Here is an 18,827-nt window from a genome sequence, read left to right on the forward strand (position 1 = left end):
GCTTGCTCCTGACAAACACCTCCCCCTGCTCCCCTTACACACTGCTCTTCCCGTCTTTCCCTCGCTTTCTGTCTCTCCTGAGGGTCCTCCCTACCTTTCTTCTCCTGGTGAGGCGCAATCAACGGTGAAAGTTATTGACCAGCAAGGTGCTTAATGGGGCTGATACAACGAGTGACCAGAGACCTCTAACTTTCTACAAGCACACCTCATTAAAGCTCGAAAGCTAGAGATGGAAGAAGAGCCAGCAAGAGAATTCTTAAACACACGAAAATTAGATTCTGATACATGATTATTCCGTCTACCTCTGAAGAAACCGGGAACAGAAATAAAGCATACGAGGGAGAAGTAAAGAGAAGGAAAAGTTCTGAGTAGGAGGAGAGATGCTGAGGCAGCCAGGGAGCTCAATGCAGAAACTTGCTTTAATCTACACATCAAATGAGAGGGGGAAAATGAGGACGGCAAAGTGCCATAGCTGGTTTTTCTGTTGCTACGAGTGTGCGCGTGTGTCTGTGCACCTGTGTCTGCATTAACAAATACGTTTGTATGTGTATGTGTGTGTGTGTGTGTGTGTGTGTGTGTGTGTGTGTGTGTGTGTGTGTGCAGGCAAAGGGCTAATTACAATAACAAAGAGCTAGCATTTGGAAGCGACGTAGCAGCGTTTTACTACAGCACGGCCTGAATCAGAGAGGGTCTACCAGATAATTTCAACCAGTTCAAAGCATGTTCAGTTTTTACATCAAGCTTTTTTACACCAACCTCTCTCGTTATTTTTATCTCTGTTTTTCTCGAGTGAGGGTGACTGTCCGCTATGAGTTCAAACAAACAGAATCTGTGCCAACAGTCCACACAGGGAGTGAACGAAGCTCAAATGTCACAAAAACAAAAGGAAAAGTCGTTGAGGTTGGAAAGTTTTGTTTTTTTTAGTTGACTCCTGCTGAAATGACATTTCCCTCAAGGGATTACTTAGGGGTGACTGGTGATTAAGTGGTACTGCCCAGAGCTGGGGGCAGAGGAGATCGGTAGGGTAGTGATGCTAACCACTCACAGACAGTGAATCTCTGGTATGTGGCCACCAAAGAGCTGCTTGGACTTCTATACCACTAATCTACAGGAACACACATGGAAACCACACCACAATTCCCCCAAATTACAAGACTTTAATCGTGTTTAACGTGATTACAGCCAGGCTCCACTCTGATACTGCATAATTAGCATTCTCACAAAACTCCTTTTAATCTTAGTTAATCCTCACAGAGAGAGCTTGTCCATTCAGCCTCTTGGTTTCAAAGCACTAGCTAAAAAAAGGCCAACATATGTAAAGGCAGGCTCTCATGTACGTGGACATCACTATGTGTCCCTGAGAGTTACTGCAGAGCTAATCAGATATTTATGACTCCCACTCACCCTTAGATCAAATGTTTCCTGTCCTTTGATTGGCTAACCTCCAGCAGGACCTCTGACCTGCTGCCTATGAGGTCACAGCAGCTGGGTCATTTATCACAACTGTCTGTCTCTGGTTTCTCTTATGACTCATTTCATGATCCCCCGTCGTCTTTCCCCACACACCCTTTTCTTCACTCTCTGCCTGCTTTATGCATGACAGTGAAAACAGTGAGAGAATAACTCTCGTCCTCATCTGACTTCATGTTAAAGGTTTAACACAGACCAACATACACAGACAGGAGCTAGAGTATGTAGATAACATACGGAGGATTCACTTCAGAGGAAGGATGTTCATGTTTGACTAGATGCAAGAGAGACAGGAATGAGGAGGGAAGGTGTGTGTGTGTGTGTGTGTGTGTGTGTGTGTGTGTGTGTGTGTGTTTGTGAACACAAGAGCAGGGGAGGTGCAATCCTGCAGCATAAAAAACAGCTACCCTAGCCAGGCAACAGACATCTGGAGCGACAGCCAGGGGCACACAGAGAGGGGAAAGTGGGAAAAGTGAAAAGCCGGAGTACATTAAAAGGAGGCGAATAACAGGTTTACAACAACAGCGAGGACCACACAGACCGGCAAGGAGGAGAGATGGGGCGAACACGTGAAAGAGAAAGGAAAGAATGGGCTGAAGGAGGTGTGGAGAGGGAACACATGGCTCCTTTGGTTCTGGAGGGGGAGAGAGAGAGGGCCCAGCTGGTGTGGAGGAGGAGAGACAAGGGAGAGCTGGAGCGGTGATAGTGTTGGGTGGGATAGGAAGAGAGGGAGATGAAGAAAGATGTAGCCCTGTTCTCCTCAACTCGGGTGTTTTCCGTGTCATCTGTGTGACTGGGTCTGAGTGTAATTCATTAATTGTTGCATGCTCTGTTTCAATAATGGGTTTGTGTGTGTGTGTGTGCGTGCGCGTGTGTGTGTGTGTGTGTGTGTGTGTGGTTAAACGACTCACAGCTGTCCTCCTCCTCAGTGATGGCACTGACAACATAACAGGCGTACACGAAGCCCAGGAGCTGTGAACACACAAGCAAACAGGAGAGGTAAGACTCAACAGAGCTAGCCGTTGATAAACAGCTGCGTGTTTGCTTTGATGGACAAAAACAGATCATACAGCACATCTGGAAAAGAGCAAGCGTAGTGGGGATGCAGCCTCGATTGGAGAGATGGTGGCTGTGTGTCAGGGATCCAGTGGGCAGATGATGCAACACTGTGCAAAGACTAAACACGTGCTGCACTTAAGTAGCTGAGGCGACTGATTATCTGATAGAAAATTAACTGCAAACAATTATAACAATCAAGTAATCATTTCAGCAATTTAACAAGCGAAACTCAAGGATAACTGTCAAGCAAAACAAGCAACATGGAGGTGTTACCTTTCATGGACATTTCCTTTCAGACATGTAAGTGACTAAACAAAGAATCAGTCACCACAAAATAATCAAAAGATGAAATGAAAAATATTGAAAATAAAAATCATTCTTAATTGCAGCCTTAAGCCTCGAACATACTCTGGAGCGGACGCACACACGGACAGCTGCGGACCCCACAGACGTGGACTACTTCTATTTATACTACTTTCTGGAGCCAGCTTGGCGAACTCATTCCGCACATGCGCAGTAGATTGGTTGGTGCCCTGGTAAGCGTATGTAGGTACCCAATTGGTACTGTCTGCCGGATCCCTATCTGCACATGCACAAAAGTCAAAGAAGGTTACCACAAATGTGCCTGTAGCACTAGCGGACCCTCGCGTACTCATGGACACGGAAAGTATAATCCTTGCTTTAAAGGTTCAGTGTGTAAGTTTTAGTGGCATCTAGTGGTGAGGGTTGCGAATTGCAACCAACTGCTCACTCACCGCTCACCCCTCACGGCAGCACAACATGGCAATGTCCTTGTAAGGGGACCCAAAGTGTATGTGGAAAGAAATGGCTCATTCTAAGGTAATAAAAACGGTTCATTATGTAAGGTCTTTATACACCACTGAAAACATAGTTATGTATATTACATTGCATTTATGTCAATAGATCCTCCTCAATAAGACACACTGGACCTTTAAAGCAGTTGTAATCAATATATTTTTTAATAACAATGGATTAAATAACTATGTGTAATGTGAAATGGGTTACTCACGGAGAATTATCACCCGACTCTGCAGTTCCCCTTAACTCTATGTAGCATCTTTCAGCTCACTGCAACTTTACTGTTTTGGTTCATTCTCACCACTTTTATCATTTTCGGGCCACGGCAGGCAGCTGTTTTGAGCAACAAAAACTCTAAACACCCACTGTGCACCGACTTCTACCAAACGTCAGACACAAAGATTCAACGATTAGCTGATGAACATAGTGGAATATTTAACCGCTAGAGAGCCACATATTACACTCAGGAGTTGGCAGAGGCCAAAATCAGAGCCACAGGGAGAGTGAATTAGAGACTTGCATAAACCAGGTGTCCAGAAACAAGGCCTCTGAATGTGTGAATACACAGCTATATCGACTTAAAAGGTGTCAGTGTTGTATTCACAGCTCTACTGTGCTTTACTGTAATATCTGTGTTGGCAAAGCATTTTGGAGTTGACAGGGCTTCTAGAGTGTACATACAGTAGTATGCTCATATGCACAAGCACATCAGAAATCAACAGAGCGAGCAGACAAGTGACTGTACACCAACACACAGTGCTGAGAGTCGCCTGTGGAAATGGCAGATGGCTGTCATCGACTCAGAAACAGACACAGTGAGAGACAGTCTTTCTCCACCCAGCCATCCATCCATCATTTGGCACTCTGCCATGCCAATTAAAACAGCGTCGGGCACGCTGCCCTCCTCGCACACTGGGTACACAAACACAAAACCCAAGGGGGGATTGACTATATGTGATGGTGGCTATTTATATAACATTCATTCAACCTATAACGTCACTCGGCCAACGTAATTGTAAGAGGAACAAAGATGACGCACGGGTTGTAGGTCTTTCTCTATCGTTTGGGTTTTATTCCAATTTTCCTGCAAACAATACATTTGGATTTAAGTTCATCCAGATGTAGATTAAATGTTTTATTTATGAATGAAATTCAGGTGTGTTGTCGAGTACAAAAAAAAAAAGAATGGGTCTGTCTCTGTGTGGGCTAGATAAGATACATAACTCTTCTCTCGGCTTCTCTCTCACTTGGTTTTTTCTCTCTAGTATCTAATTGCTGGTCTCACCCCATCCATTACGGTGGCGCTGAAATGGAGGTGAATTAGCATATGTATAAAGCCGGTGTCAAACAGAAGATGGTGTTAACAACAGGGGGCACACCCTGTTTTCGACTGCATTGTGTCTGTGTGTGCGTGTCCATGTGTGTTTTTTCCAGGAAAAGGGTGAACCAAGTGTGTCCTCGCGTGAGTTCATATCTATGTATGAGTGCACTTTTGTTTAATTTTCATAAAGGGCTCAATACAGCTAACATGTCACAGCAGAGGAGGGTTGAGACTGAAAAGTGCAGTTTGTGTAGCATACAGATGGCTGACAAATTAAAAGGAAAACCCAAAGATTAAAACATTAAAAGATACAAGTATGTAAGATATGGAGAATTTTTGTTTAAAACATAAAAAACGAACATTATTAATAAATTGTGAAGAAGTAACTGTTCTGACATCATGTCAAAGGCGTCTGTATGTTGTGCTGCAGACATATCTACTGAAGTTAGCGTGCAAACAAGCTAGCCCAGGGCCGTCCGATGTTGTAATACCACCTTGTACCTCAAGAGGTGATAGTCTGACAGTATATGTCAGAGCTGCCGTAAATCACATCTGTACTGTATTTCCTGCCATCAAACTGTTCGGTCCCCGTCGGGCCGTTATAACTGGGAGGCTGCTGAGCCCGGTTTCACCTGCTCGTTCAGCTCCAGTTCTGGTGCCCAGTCTAGACTCAGTCAGCTAACAGGGGCGCAGTATATACATACTTTACCTTGCGCATATATACAAACTAACCTTGCGCATACATGAACACTCACCTTGCAGATACATACATACTTACTAATGAAAATATGTACAGTATGTATGTGCATGATAGTATGTATGGATGTGCAAGCGAAGTATTCAATTTTGGCCTAGGCGGCTTCTCAGAGTAGTGTCATTTCCTCCACATTGTACCTTAAAGTGGCTGCGTTCACACTACAGGCCTTAATGCTCAATTCCGATTTTTTTTCCCAGATCCGATTTTGGTGGCCCATGGCCCATGTCAGACTGAAGTGTAAAATGTTCATCAGAGTCACATCAATTCCGATCTGAGAGTCCAGACTGAGGTCAAATCTGTAAAAGATCAGATTCCATGTGACCTGGACTGTTCACACAATGCCAGATTTGTGTAAATGCCAAAATGAGTGAAAGAGATTTATGCCAGAACAACTTCAATGTGCATCGTCCTAGAGTTTCTAAGTCTCTGGAACTGTACAGGAAGGACGAACACCATTCCTTCAAAAGAAAACACTATATGGGAAACACAGCCCCCTCATTCATTTCAATGAGACCAGTGAGTAGACGCGGCAGAAAATGCAAATGCAAAGGGATCCGGGACAGTCTCACCAGTACCTGAAACCTCACGCCCACATTGACACAGCCCTTTGTGTTGATGCAGCTTCTACTCTGAACACCTAGTAACACACACTAGTCCAAAATCTCCAATGGGTTTCCAGAAGATAGCATAGCTTCCGATTTACAGCAACTTCCTACTCATCAAACCATTCAGTGACCCTCCGTGCCCTGTGTAGCCATGTAGGCCTTACTGTTTAATTTACTGGGAGTTTTCCATTAATTATTCGTATCTATGAATGCGTTTGTGAGAAAGAAAGAACGGTTGGCAGGAAAGAGTGAAGCACCCATGTCATTCCTACGGATGTTGTTATCAAAGAGATGTAGTCAGGGAAACCACAAAGATGCTGTGGAAAGGATGAGAGAAACAATATAAAGTCAGTTTTAAATCTAAAGATATCTCCCTGAGGATAAAATAAACACAATATGACTTGCATACAGTAGCTACTTTTGGCCTCACTCTTAAATATAAGGTTGTGAACAGAGATATCCAACAAAGCAGAAAATTAATTTCATTGAATACCTTTAGCGCCTGTCCATGCTCAGTAATGACAAATCACTATAATTTCTCGCTCCTCGACTGATAACTGCTGACAGCAAGAAAGCCTGGACGCTGCGTGGGCATGGACTCTAATATAGCCACTCGTGTCTGCTTTTCATTTTGATCTTAAACAACTTTGTCTTCTAGTTTTCTTTTATATGGCTTCGGCACATTTAGTGCGATGCACAGGGCTCTAATAAGATCAGAGAAGTGAACACTTGGTGTTTTTTTGCTGGAGGCATTGCTGTCCTTAGCCAATATGGGTCAGTGTCCTCAATAAAAAGTGACAATTCCACTTATATATCCTTGCATATTAAATGGGTATGTAATGTGTAATAACGCTCATAAACCCTCTCCCACGCAGACACACACACACAGTCCAGCTTTCATCTCTGACTTCCCCCTGTCACTTTGGGAGTTCAGGGATCATTTTAGATACTAATGTCAAATTAATTAATCTCATAAAGCCCCCGCATGTCCTCTGAGGCTTGATCTCAGTCTGTCTGAGGACGTGCCATATTGAAGCCAACTCATTTAGCTGTCACTCATTAATTTTTTTTCCTTTTGCCTCTGAACTTTTTTCTTAGTCACTTTCACAAACACAGGTCTCCACATCACTGTCACTCCACGATCTGCAAAGCTTCTCTGTCATCCTTCCTCACCACCTCTCTATGTGTCGTTGCTTTATTGTTGCTCTAACAGGAAGCGATGTCCTCCTCTCTGTTCTCTCTTCTCCTCTGCAGGTTGTTGAGCGGTGAACAGTGATCAGGATGACTGACAGAAGGAAGCAAGAAGGAAGAAAATTGGGCACAATAACTTCAGTGCTCGATGTGGGAAAACATCAAAAGCAAAGCTGTCCTCCAATGGGCCTTCATTTACTATTTACTATGTTGTAGAGGGAACTAAAGTGATATATTTGTGATAGTTCAGCATTATCTGTGTTTCTTCCCTCAGATAATTAGGGCAAAAAAAAGTTCAAGGCTTGGGCTTTCATGTGTATTTATGGGTGAGAAGAAGGCCAGCTGCTGAGATAGAAAAGAAGGTTAGTTGTATTTGCATAGGCTAATGAAGGTGAAGTTGAAAATGAATGCGCCGGTCCAGTAACACATAACCACCTTTGACAATGCACACTCACTCATTAACATCAGTCCACCAGACATGAAGCTATTTCATGATTAGAAGCTTACACTTCTCAGTTACAACTACGAAATCAGGTTTACAGTCAATTATGTGGTCTAAGTCTGTCAAGTCATTTCTACAACAAAAAAGTTACAAACTACATCCTACCCAGTCTCTCATTTAATATTCTATATGTGCAGTCCTGAACGATCAGTTGATTAATTCATTAGTCAGTTATCATCAACCAGTTTGATGGATTTAACGTCTAAGTCATTTATCAAGCAACAAGACTAAGACCCCATCTACACTACTACATTTTAGTTTAAAAACAGAGAATTAAAATGAATTTGAACTCTGTCTACACCAGCGTTGTAGCTGCGTATCAGAGTTGATCTCCGTCTATACTAAAACGACTGAAAACAGTTCATGTACACTGGGCATGCGCGTGCCGGTGTAAACATGAAGCAGATGGTCTATTCCATAGTCACAGAAGATTTGGCGAAAGAATAAAGTACTATAGATGAAGAACCACACCAGATTATATTTTGCATGGACCAATAACAAGCTGGAACTGTTACTGAATGTAACACAGGAGTTAAAAGCAGCTGTGGAAAACAGTCTGGAAGTCGTTGCAAAGTAAATAGGGTGACATGCACCGGACTGAAGTGTAGGCAGACAAGTGTTATTTGCACGGTACAAAATATTTTAATAAAAATACCGAGTCAAAAACTCTGTCAGTAGCATTGTTTTTCTACTTTGCATGACTTATGAGACCCAATCAGAGTTTCTAAAGTCCTCCGTTTTTGCCCGTCTTCAGTAAAATGCTCTCTGAAGTTTCAAAATGAAAAACAGGGTCAGCAGCGTTTTCAAACCTTTCTGTTTTAGGTCTTTGTTTTCGTTGCAAGAGATGCAAACGTAGCAAAAGGTCTCCTCTTTAAAATGAAAACACAGTAGAGTGGATGGGGCCTAGGAGTCTATCGCCATGCTAGCAGCTCTGTGAAATTGTACTTGGGCACAGCGGTGCTTTGAGCTAGATGCTAACATGTGAATGCGTACATGCTCCCAATGACAATGCTAATATGCTGAGCAGGTAAAATGTTTACCATGTTCAACATCTTAGTTTAGCTTGTTGGAAAAATTGAAATTTTGACCCGATGATTGCTCTGGACAAGTTAGGACATTGCCAAAGTGATTCACAATTCATCCTGAGGGGAACGTGTATGTTTGAAGCAAATGTCATGGCAATTTGTCCAATAATTGAAACCATTCACTTAAAACCACAAATATAAACCTCATGGTAGCGCTAGAGGAAAAGTCAGATTATCACCAAAGTCACTGGGATAAACCGTCTGCGAAGTATGACTTCATTATAAATGTTGAGCCAATCAATTGTGCCAGTAGATTGAGAAATTGTTAAATTTGATCTGGTGGTGGCACTGGAGGAAAGTCCGGAGATCAAAAAGTCAAAAATGGCACTTGTTAAATTTCCTTTCTCCGTTTTATATCGTACTAAACTGAATCTCTTCTGGTTTTGGCTAGCTGGTCGGACAAACACAAGCAATTGGAAGATGCCACATAAGCCTTTTTTCAATAGCCTTGACAGCCTATAGCTGTCTCTGTTTTTGGCATTCTGTACGATATAATTTTACAGATGCCTCCCGTCCACAACGATTGGCCTGTGTATGTGTGTGTGTGCAGTGATGGATATCTGAGTCGATCTACAAGCTAATTAACACAGTATTGATTGTGGCTCAGTGTCGGGAGAAAGTGTACTATAATGAAAGGTATTTGTAGGTAAAATATATCACATGGGAGAGAGGAAGAGCAGTGAAAGAGAGGGGGTGGTGCAGATGTCTTGTAGGTTAATTACACAGGACTTTCTGCCTGACAATAAGGCTCAGGCTTCTCTGCAGAAAATAAGGCGTGTGTTTGTGTGTGGGCAGCTGCATGTTTAATGACAAAACATGATGAGATAGGGACTGCCGAGACCACATCCACCTGTTCTCTTCTACCAGCCCCCTCTCCAAATGTGAACACACACACACACACGGAACTATACATAGGGCCACAGAGGGTTGTCAAGCGTCTGTGGTGCTGATTTGCATCTTCCACATAAATAACTGCAAATAACAGCGCGCTGATGTCCACAAGCAGGACACACAGACACATGCGGCCACTCGTGCATAAATAAAGGGTGTACGAAGAAAGAATACGCTGCTTGTTCCTTACATGCCCCATACAGGAGAGCGTAGATGAGGTCTGACTTAGTGAAGGGGGGAAAAATGGGTCTCTCTGGACCAAGACATGAATGGACAGAAGGCAAAACAAGCATATTAAACACAGTCACTCAACAAGCAGAAAGAAAAGCAAGCATGCCGCTAGGGAGAGTTTATTCCTTTAATGTTGCTTGTTTTTCCACTTCCAAGTTCTCCTCTTCTTTCCCTCTTCTTCTTTGCGTACTTTCAGAAGTTTAAAAAGACCAAATATTAGAGTAAAATTAATCTGAGGAAAATCCATTTCCCTGAAAAACAGATTAACAATTAAAGCTCTTGGCAGAGACAGCCTTTGAAGTATAATGGCGGGCAGTCATGTTTTTATGATGTACTCCGAGTAGCCTGACACAATATTCAGTGGCCTGCTGGAGACTAATTCTCCCTCTTCTGGTCTTGAGGTCATTCTCTTCTCCTCCCTGTTTTTGGCAGTAGTCAGCAGACCTAATAAGTTCTCACTACTGCCTCACAAGTCTTTTAAGCCTAGGATCTTTATAATCCTTTGAAGCAGATGCTGTAAAACTTACAGTGCAGTTACAATGCAGTGTCAGTGCTGGCATATTGCAGATGCGCTTAATGCTATTATTATACTAGACAATGCATGATCATTTATGATTCGGGACAAATTACTGTACTTCAAATATGAGCACATCAAAAGATGCCTCCAGTTGGCAAACCATGCAGCATACACACAAATAAATACAGACATATTCACCACAGTGGTTCAGCATGAGAGTTTGAAAACAAAACATGGACTAATGGACTTATCAAAGCGAGCACCCTGACCTTTGGAATGAGTGGGGAGGTGGGTGGGGTGGCCATGCTGTTTTCATGCCGCTGAACTGAGTGAACCTGAACAACCACAAAGCACACACCTGACCCCATAGGCAAGCACAGCCCAGGGCAGTAATCACAGGGGTCTGCCCACGCCAGAGCCTGCTGAGGGAACTCCTCTAATCAACTAGGGGCAGTTATTCGTTTTCCACACTACCCTGGGCCCTGGCGCTAAACAAGCCGCACTTTAACACAGACAGCAGACCGACACGACAGAGCCATCTGTCGAGGGAAGGAGCAAGAGTGACAGTGAGACAGAAATGCAGGGGAGAGAGAGAAGTGCTTTGTCATTTTTTGTCATTTAAGTTGGTTGATCGACGTGAAGGTTAAACCATGTGAGACCTGGGCAGGAAAGGCAGACAGGAAGACAGACAAGAGTGGAGAAAGATTGTGAGAAAAAGAGATGGAAAGAAAACAGCAAATGAGCAATGGAATGACGGAATGATGCAGCCTGCCTTTCCTCCCACTATCAGCTTCCACACAATCCTCCCAATGCAGGTTCACAGGGAATAGAGAGGGAACAGAAGAAAGCTTTGCCTGTGGCAGCAATAACCTACGCTAAATTATATGATATCTGTGTGTGTGTGCGTGCGTGCGCGTGCAAGCTTTCTTTGGCTGTTTTATGAGAAGCACTGCAGCTCTGGCAGCCCCTTGACATTTCTCACTGCTCCTTTTAGTGTGTAAGAGTTACGTCTTCAGATGTAAACTAAATATCACATATTGCACACTACTTCTTCTCTTTCATATTTTCCTTCCCGACTACCCTCCATCTCACTGGAGATGTTTCCTCAGACTTGACTGTTTTATTTAACAGTGAAGGCGATGCACGGGAGCAAAAGAAGACACAATGTTGGGAGGAAAAAAGTGAGTGTGTGGATTTTCTGCTGACTACATTGACAGGGAAATCATCATTATTATGACAGTAGTAGAAAAGCCATTCTATAGCAGCATGTACTGTAGGATGGATGGGTGAGGTGGATTACAGTGAAGGCAACAAAGAACAGGATAAGGGCAGAGATGGAGAAAAATATTCCCCTCAGTGATGAACCAATGAATAATACATTATCCCAGTTTGAAAAGGTTGCCTCCACTTCCAGCTCATCCTTTAAACCTTCAAGTTACTTTTAGGCTGAATGTAGCCTTTAGCGGCAATAAGCAACAACACAGAGCTGACTTTACCAAATCCAAAGCTTTGCTTCTGAATGGCTGCCTTCTAGCTCATGATGAATCGGAGATAGATGACAGTGATGCCTCCATTACTGGCCAATGGAGCCACATTTTTCATCTTAATGAAACATGCTCCTTGGAGCCCAAACTAAATATTTAATGGCCTCTCAAACGGCGACCTTGAAGTTCCTCTAACAAAGACAAAGGGGCACCCACTTTCTTGCTATTTTTTTGCATTCATCCCTTCCACTCGCTCTTTCTGTCTGGCCCTCTCTTCCACCAGAGAGGGAGAAGGACACGCCAAAACAAGAGTGGACATCTCAAAGGACCCCATTTTCCTAAGCAGTGCCCTGCTTTTAGCCTGAGAGGAAATTAGGATACAGGAAAAATGATGCCATTTGTGACACTGGGATTTCAGTACCAATTTCCCTGCTCCTCTCGAGAGTCGATGCCGTAAGATGCCGTTGAATGCTTGGTTGGACAATACCATCTAAAAATGCATGCAAAAAAAGTGTTGCCATGTAAGGCAAGAAATAAACCAATTCACCTGCTGTAGTGCAAGGGCTAATGAGAGACGGTGAGAGAGTTGAGGCTATAAAGTGAGGTCAGTCATTTTATCACTGTCACTCCATGGGGATGAATTGTACAATCTAGTGCTTCTCAACACAGGGTACCTCTGCTTTTCCTAAACTAGTTAACTGCATTCACTGTGCTCTCCCAGGTGTAAATTATTTCAAGATTAGATGGAGAGAATGGAAGCCATCAGGACTCTGAAACTCACTGAAGGCTGATGAAGTTGCTGTGTATTGGCTCACTTTCTCTCGGTCACATACTGCCAACATTAATTAAATCCACTCCACATGTATTAAAGTGACAAGTGTGAAAAACAGGGAATGTTTATGTACATTGCAGTGGAGGCAAAATGTGTGTAAGTGAATGCTGCTGTGAGTAAATGTGTGTAATATGCATGTCTGAACCTAAGTGCGAGCTGTGCTGGCAACTGAGAGTCCTGGCCCCCATCCAATATGAGGTTAGTCAGTCATACACAAGTGTGTGCAAATGTGCACGCTGGCAGGATGTGAGTTTCTAGTGTTGTCATACAGAGCCGTATAAAGAGGACAATAACAGTCCTTCCAATGTTTGAGTAACCTGTTAGCAGCTGGCAGGTCTGAGTCGCAGCCAGACAAAACAACAGATCAATTTTTCATTCAGCGACCGGGGCAGAGGAAGGGTGGCTGCGACAGACAAAATAACAGACCGCTGTGGAATTATATTGAGAAAAGTGCTCAAAGGGAAACAAAAACACCACTTTTTTTTTCTATCTCGTGCACCTTTTACATGTATCAATCCCACGGTGAGTGAGGTTCCTGCGGGTGTTAAGTATGTAATATGAGGAGTTCCTGTAGCATGTGAATATGTCAGTGCTAGAGTCACATGTACATTGCCAACTTGTACTCACAGCAGCAAGAATCTGTGTGCCGCTATGCACAACCTCGATGTACTGGTAGTCCATGAGGCAGCCCATGACAGTGATGTAGGAGTGGCTCTCTGTGGTGCGGACCCCTGCAGCCTGCGGCATCTCTCTCCTCACGCAGCCCGGCCCGTGTTCACTCCACCAAGAGTGATGGGCTGAGATGTTAAATGTTAGCAGGTCACTGTCCTGAAAAGAGAAAAAAAACAGTAAATTTTTTGCTTGGACTCCTTGCATTACTTATGATGTACATTCATTTATTCTTTATGAGAAAACCAAAGCTGGATCACAGGTGATGTTGTACAAGAGGCAGGGAGCTTATCTCTAGACGCCTGCTACAGATGTTGGATGTTTTTCAAGGCTGTTCTCTTTTGCTCAAAGGGCTGGTTCATCCAATTACAAAGAAGACAAAGACTGTGCAGCGATGCCAGCTCCTCTGCAAGGCTGTACTTAGTCAGGGCTGTGCTTTGAGCTACATGCTAACATCAGCATGCTAATATTCTCAAAATGACAATGCTAACCTCTGATGCTAAGAAGGTATAATGTTTACCATGTTCACCACCTTACTTTAGCATCTTAGCATGCTAACATTATACTAAGTAGCACCAAACACAAAGTGTCACTAGGGGAAAACTAGTGACACTTTCTGTCTGGTTTTTGGTCATAAACCAAAGTGTTGTTGACAAATTTTGACCTGATAGCGGCGCTATATGAAAACTTATTCATCTGGCTAAAGACCTGCTGCTAGCACAGCTAAAAAACACACTTTCTTACTCACCACAAGCTCCATCTAGCCATGTATATGATTGGTTAGTTATGTGCCCATTTTAAGATTTCTGCTGTCGCCCCTATAAAATTGGGGTACATAGAATTCAGTTTTTGGTCCTTAAAGTGTTGAAAAAGTACATTTAATTCAAAGCAACAATGTGTCTTTTCAGAAACAATGCGTCTGTTTCTCAAGATAATCCACAGACCTAACAGTCAACAGTTTTCCTTGGAATTGCTTTCTGGTAAATAAATAATCCCTTTGAAAACAGCTGACTGTGTGTTTTGTAGTTGATCCAGAGTAACAGGGCCATTGTTTCAGGAAAGACATTTGAGCACTGCAAATAAAACTCCATTCACCTCCACTGTATTGGGGTGGAGGCATAACTCTCTAGAGACAGATGACTCAAATTTCAAAAAATATCTGCATGGCTACATACCACTAGAGGTATGTGAGAATACAATATCATTTTCCTTTTCATAATTTAGATGACCCGATAATATTTTTATCTGAAGACATATGACATGCATAGCCCATGACCCAAATGCATACACAGGTAACAAATACATGAACCTTAGTCAATCTGAGACAACAGACTTGCTGTTTCAGAGGAAACTCTCACAATTTCTTAAGCTGTACTACAACTTTTAGATTCAGAATATTATAATGTAGGTCTTGTACACCCTGGCGATATTCAATTTGCACATAGCCATATGAGCCCACACATACAGACGCTCGCACCAATCAATACCCCAACACAGCAATCTAACTCCGCATCTGCCCCTCAGTGACAAGACATGCATTATTAACAGAGCCAAGCACTGTCAGGAAACATCGCTGAGATCCTATCCACCCCCACTCACATGGACACATCAACAACACATACATATCACCGGCAGCAACAACTTTCAACAACAGATCTGTGCAGTCAGTGGAAACATGAACAAGACATGAACAATTTTAAAAGTGTGCTACTGTATATTATCCCTCTCTTTCTCCATGTTGATAGCTCATCATCACCTTCTGTCTCGAGTTTCCTTCTCTGTCATTATGTTGGTTTCTCACAGAGTCACAAAAACAAGGGCGGCTGAAGGTCAATAGGTAGGATTGTGAAGACTAACGACTTGACAGATGCCATTGATTGAGCCTGCGAGCTAGGGAAACCATCTCTATCCCAGCTGTAGCCGCCCTCACCACTGCAGTACGTCAGTAGTCGATATTGAGGCTTTTGGCAACTTACTGTCAGAAATGTTATTGTTATGGTCCCATGCACCCCAAAGAACAAATCCATCCCATAGATTCAAGGTTAGTCTACTGATACTGCTCATACCATTTTCTTTAAAACAAAAGTCAATACATATTTGGAGACGATCCTGTTACAGGAATCACTAGAGACATAAGGCATTATATAAAGCTAAACATCAAATGATTAGAATCTTATTTCTCATGATGTATTATTTCTGAAATACAGAGGTGGGAGTTTATCTAAACCCGAGTGGCTAACTGGGTGTTGTTGACTCTTCTGGCTCTGATGGGAGTCTCATATTTACTTAGATTCCATAAAGGTGTGCATGCACGGTGGTTGCATATTGATTCAGGAGCTACAGAGACTTGAGGGTGTGTGGTCTGCTATCATCTCTTATACAAAGTTTGCAGTCATTGTGTGTGTGTGTGTGGGTGGGTGGTTGGGGAGGGACAGATGTGCTTGTGTTATTAAAGGCTATGTACTCTGTTTAGCAGGATATGCAGTCACATATATGCTACTTTCACCAACTGGCATCATGAGATACTTCCTTCTGCTAAAAGACCAAAAGCATAAAAATTGGGGAAGAACTGCAGACATTTATATAAGACTAAGATGTGACACATGCTTTTAAGTGGCTTTTTTTTTGCAGTCCATCATATCTGCCTTACTGTCTGAAAGCTCCACATCTTCTCTTATGTCTACACTGACTCTTGTCTTGTATTATTAATGACTAAAACCTCAGAAAACACATTTTTCCACAGTTTTTTTTCTCGTAAATTTACGACTTTAATCTGTGTCTCAGTTTCTTTCCTTGGGCTATAACCCCCTCCCCCCTCTCTGTAATTTAAAAAATTATCTACAATGGCCCTAATAAGCCGTTGTACCATTAAGTTGTTCTCATAAACATTTTTTTGTGATCAAAGCTCATAAATGCTGCCTATTAACACAGCTTCTATTTCCGCATTGTTACTATACTAACCTGTCCTTCAAATATAAATAAACACATATAAAACACTTTATGCTCAAGAAGCTGTGTAACAAAATAAACAAATATCATAATATTATTAATATAGCCTATTAGCTATACTGGCAATCAAAATGAGCGATCTCTATGGGCTGATATTTGTCACTTTTAGTTGAACACTTTCATAATATTACATTCAGTTTCATGTTTATTGGAATTCAGTTTCAAACTAATAGATTCAATTTGAAATTATGCTATTCAGGTTCAGTTTATCAACGCAATTATTCAATAATTAAATTATATAATAATAAATAATATAAATTATGCTATTCAAATTCATGTTTTAATAAAATTATTCAAGTTGAGCAATTCAAATTCAGATCTAAATTGTTCAAATTCAGATTCTAGGTCACAAAGTCAGAAGCAGTGTAGGCGAATGTTTTCATATACCTAATCAGATCAATTCAGTTTTTGGTTTAAACAATGATGGGTGACAAAAGACAAGGTTTACAGCCATGCTGTGAAGCTATACTCATGCACATCTGTGCTTTAAGTTAAATGCATGCTATGTTACATCCCATCTACAGGACATTGTTAACATGCCATGTTTAACAAGTAATGTTGACCATGCAAAAGGACTGCACAATTAATCTAATCGCAATTGCAATCGCGATGTTGTCATGTGCAATGACATAACCGCAAAAAGGGTGCGATTTAAATAAACAGAAAAAGTGTGCTGTGTGTGTGACAATTTCCTCTCTGTGGCCCCACCGTGCTCTCGCATGTGCCCCTAAAACAGACAGGCCTATTAGCAAACCAGAAAAAGTATTTAGGAGCAGTGTGCGGGTAACGTTAAAGACAATAACCTACCGTAACTCCCCTCCCAGCCCCGCTGCTAATCGTTCAAAACATAGCCGGACTCGCCACCGGAGCACCGGGAGAAATGTCGATGTGTATCGGTGTATGGCAGAGACAGAGATGTGTCGTCTGCAGCTGAAGAAAACAGGAAGAAGATAAAGAAGGTTTGGGTTTGGCTCGCTGGCCACTCAACGTTAGCTGTATTGGTGCCTTTTGTTGTTCATAATGTTCAACTTTCATAATACTGATGTGCTTGTCAGTGTCACTTTTCGTCAACCGACCAATCATAGCCTGGATGGGCTGGGACATACTACAGCAAATTTTCTAATGTTGAATATGATTATTGACAAATTAGTACTTTGCATTAGTAGAAGTAGTAGCATTAACAAATTAGAGACCAATATAGAACATTGCACAAGTATTAAATAAATAAAAACAATTTTTTCCATTATAATCGAATCAATTGCAAATAAAAATATTGTCCACAATAATCGCAATATGACTTTTTCTCCAAATCGTGCAGCCATACCATGCAACCCATCCAATAGTTGAGACATTTCACTTAAAAGGGGCATTATGAAGTTTCCAGCGGCCAATAGCGGGTGTGGTTTTAAGATTGCAACCAGGTGTGAGCTCATACGCGTGCTCGCTTGAACGCATGAGCGAGCATCAGTGGGTGTATAAAATTTCATGGCATTCCATCCAATAGTTGTTGAGATTTTTTCATTTATTTGGAGCTAAGTGGTGAAATGACTGATGGTTTGGCCATCCACACGGCTAGCTTGACTAAAAAAACTGAACATCTAAAAATCAAATGACTGACATTCAAGCAAAAATAAAAATCTTGCTATCATATGCTTACCATCTACATAAGTGACAACCTGTTCTGTATACCATTCTCTGCTAATATCAAAAGACAAAGGATATTTATAAGATATTTGTTAGAATCACAGCTTTTCATATTGGGTATTTAATTTTTTGGAAAACATTTTTCAAAAAAGCAAAACTCAGTTACTGAGTGTGAAACACCAAAATAGCAAGAGAAAGAAGCTTTATCAAATTCAGACAGCTTTGTGCATGTCCACAGTCTCTATGTCTGCAGTGACTGAATGTGAGAGAGAACAAATAAAAAGGAAGGCGGTGAATGAGTGAGCCCTGTTTAAAACAGAGGTGTGTATAGAGTAGCAGGGGTCTGTCTGTCAGTCTGTCTTGCACCATGGGGGTGGGGATAAGGGATCAATAGGAGGTGACAGAGCATGTGGCATATGACTCAGACACACTGCCCCCTCACTTGGAGGGCCTCCTCACTCACATGCACACACATACATACATACAAACACACCCTCCAGCATAGTCCTGTAAACATCAGTCAAGGCAAACCAGTCCGAATTAGCTGACTCTGTTTTATGATAAGATGTGTTAGGGGCCTCTCCGAAAGCTGTGTGCCAAGTTTGGTCGTGCGTGTGTGCATGGGGTGTGGGTAGGTGGGTGTGCGCTCCATTAGCCAGCTCTCCTCCTGGCCACCATATGCAGAGTTGGGAGCCCAGGCTGGCTCCATCTGTCGGGTTAATGCCCAGCCTCAGCCCCAAG

General features: G+C 42.3%; 1 protein-coding gene across 2 annotated transcripts in view; it reads right to left on the reverse strand.

Moving 5' to 3' along the window:
• The window catches only part of nkain4 (sodium/potassium transporting ATPase interacting 4), a 49,453-nt gene that overhangs the window by 8,172 nt on the left and 22,454 nt on the right, over nt 1-18,827 (reverse strand). For both annotated transcript variants that reach the window (XM_046055459.1, XM_046055458.1), the window contains exons 4-5: nt 13,392-13,592; nt 2,382-2,442 (exon numbers count right to left, since the gene is read on the reverse strand). In XM_046055459.1, coding sequence (XP_045911415.1) covers nt 2,382-2,442; nt 13,392-13,592 — 262 coding nt within the window. The remainder of the gene's footprint in view (nt 1-2,381; nt 2,443-13,391; nt 13,593-18,827) is intronic.

The sequence above is a fragment of the Micropterus dolomieu genome, linkage group LG08 (assembly GCF_021292245.1).
Source record: "Micropterus dolomieu isolate WLL.071019.BEF.003 ecotype Adirondacks linkage group LG08, ASM2129224v1, whole genome shotgun sequence".
NCBI lineage: Eukaryota > Metazoa > Chordata > Actinopteri > Centrarchiformes > Centrarchidae > Micropterus > Micropterus dolomieu.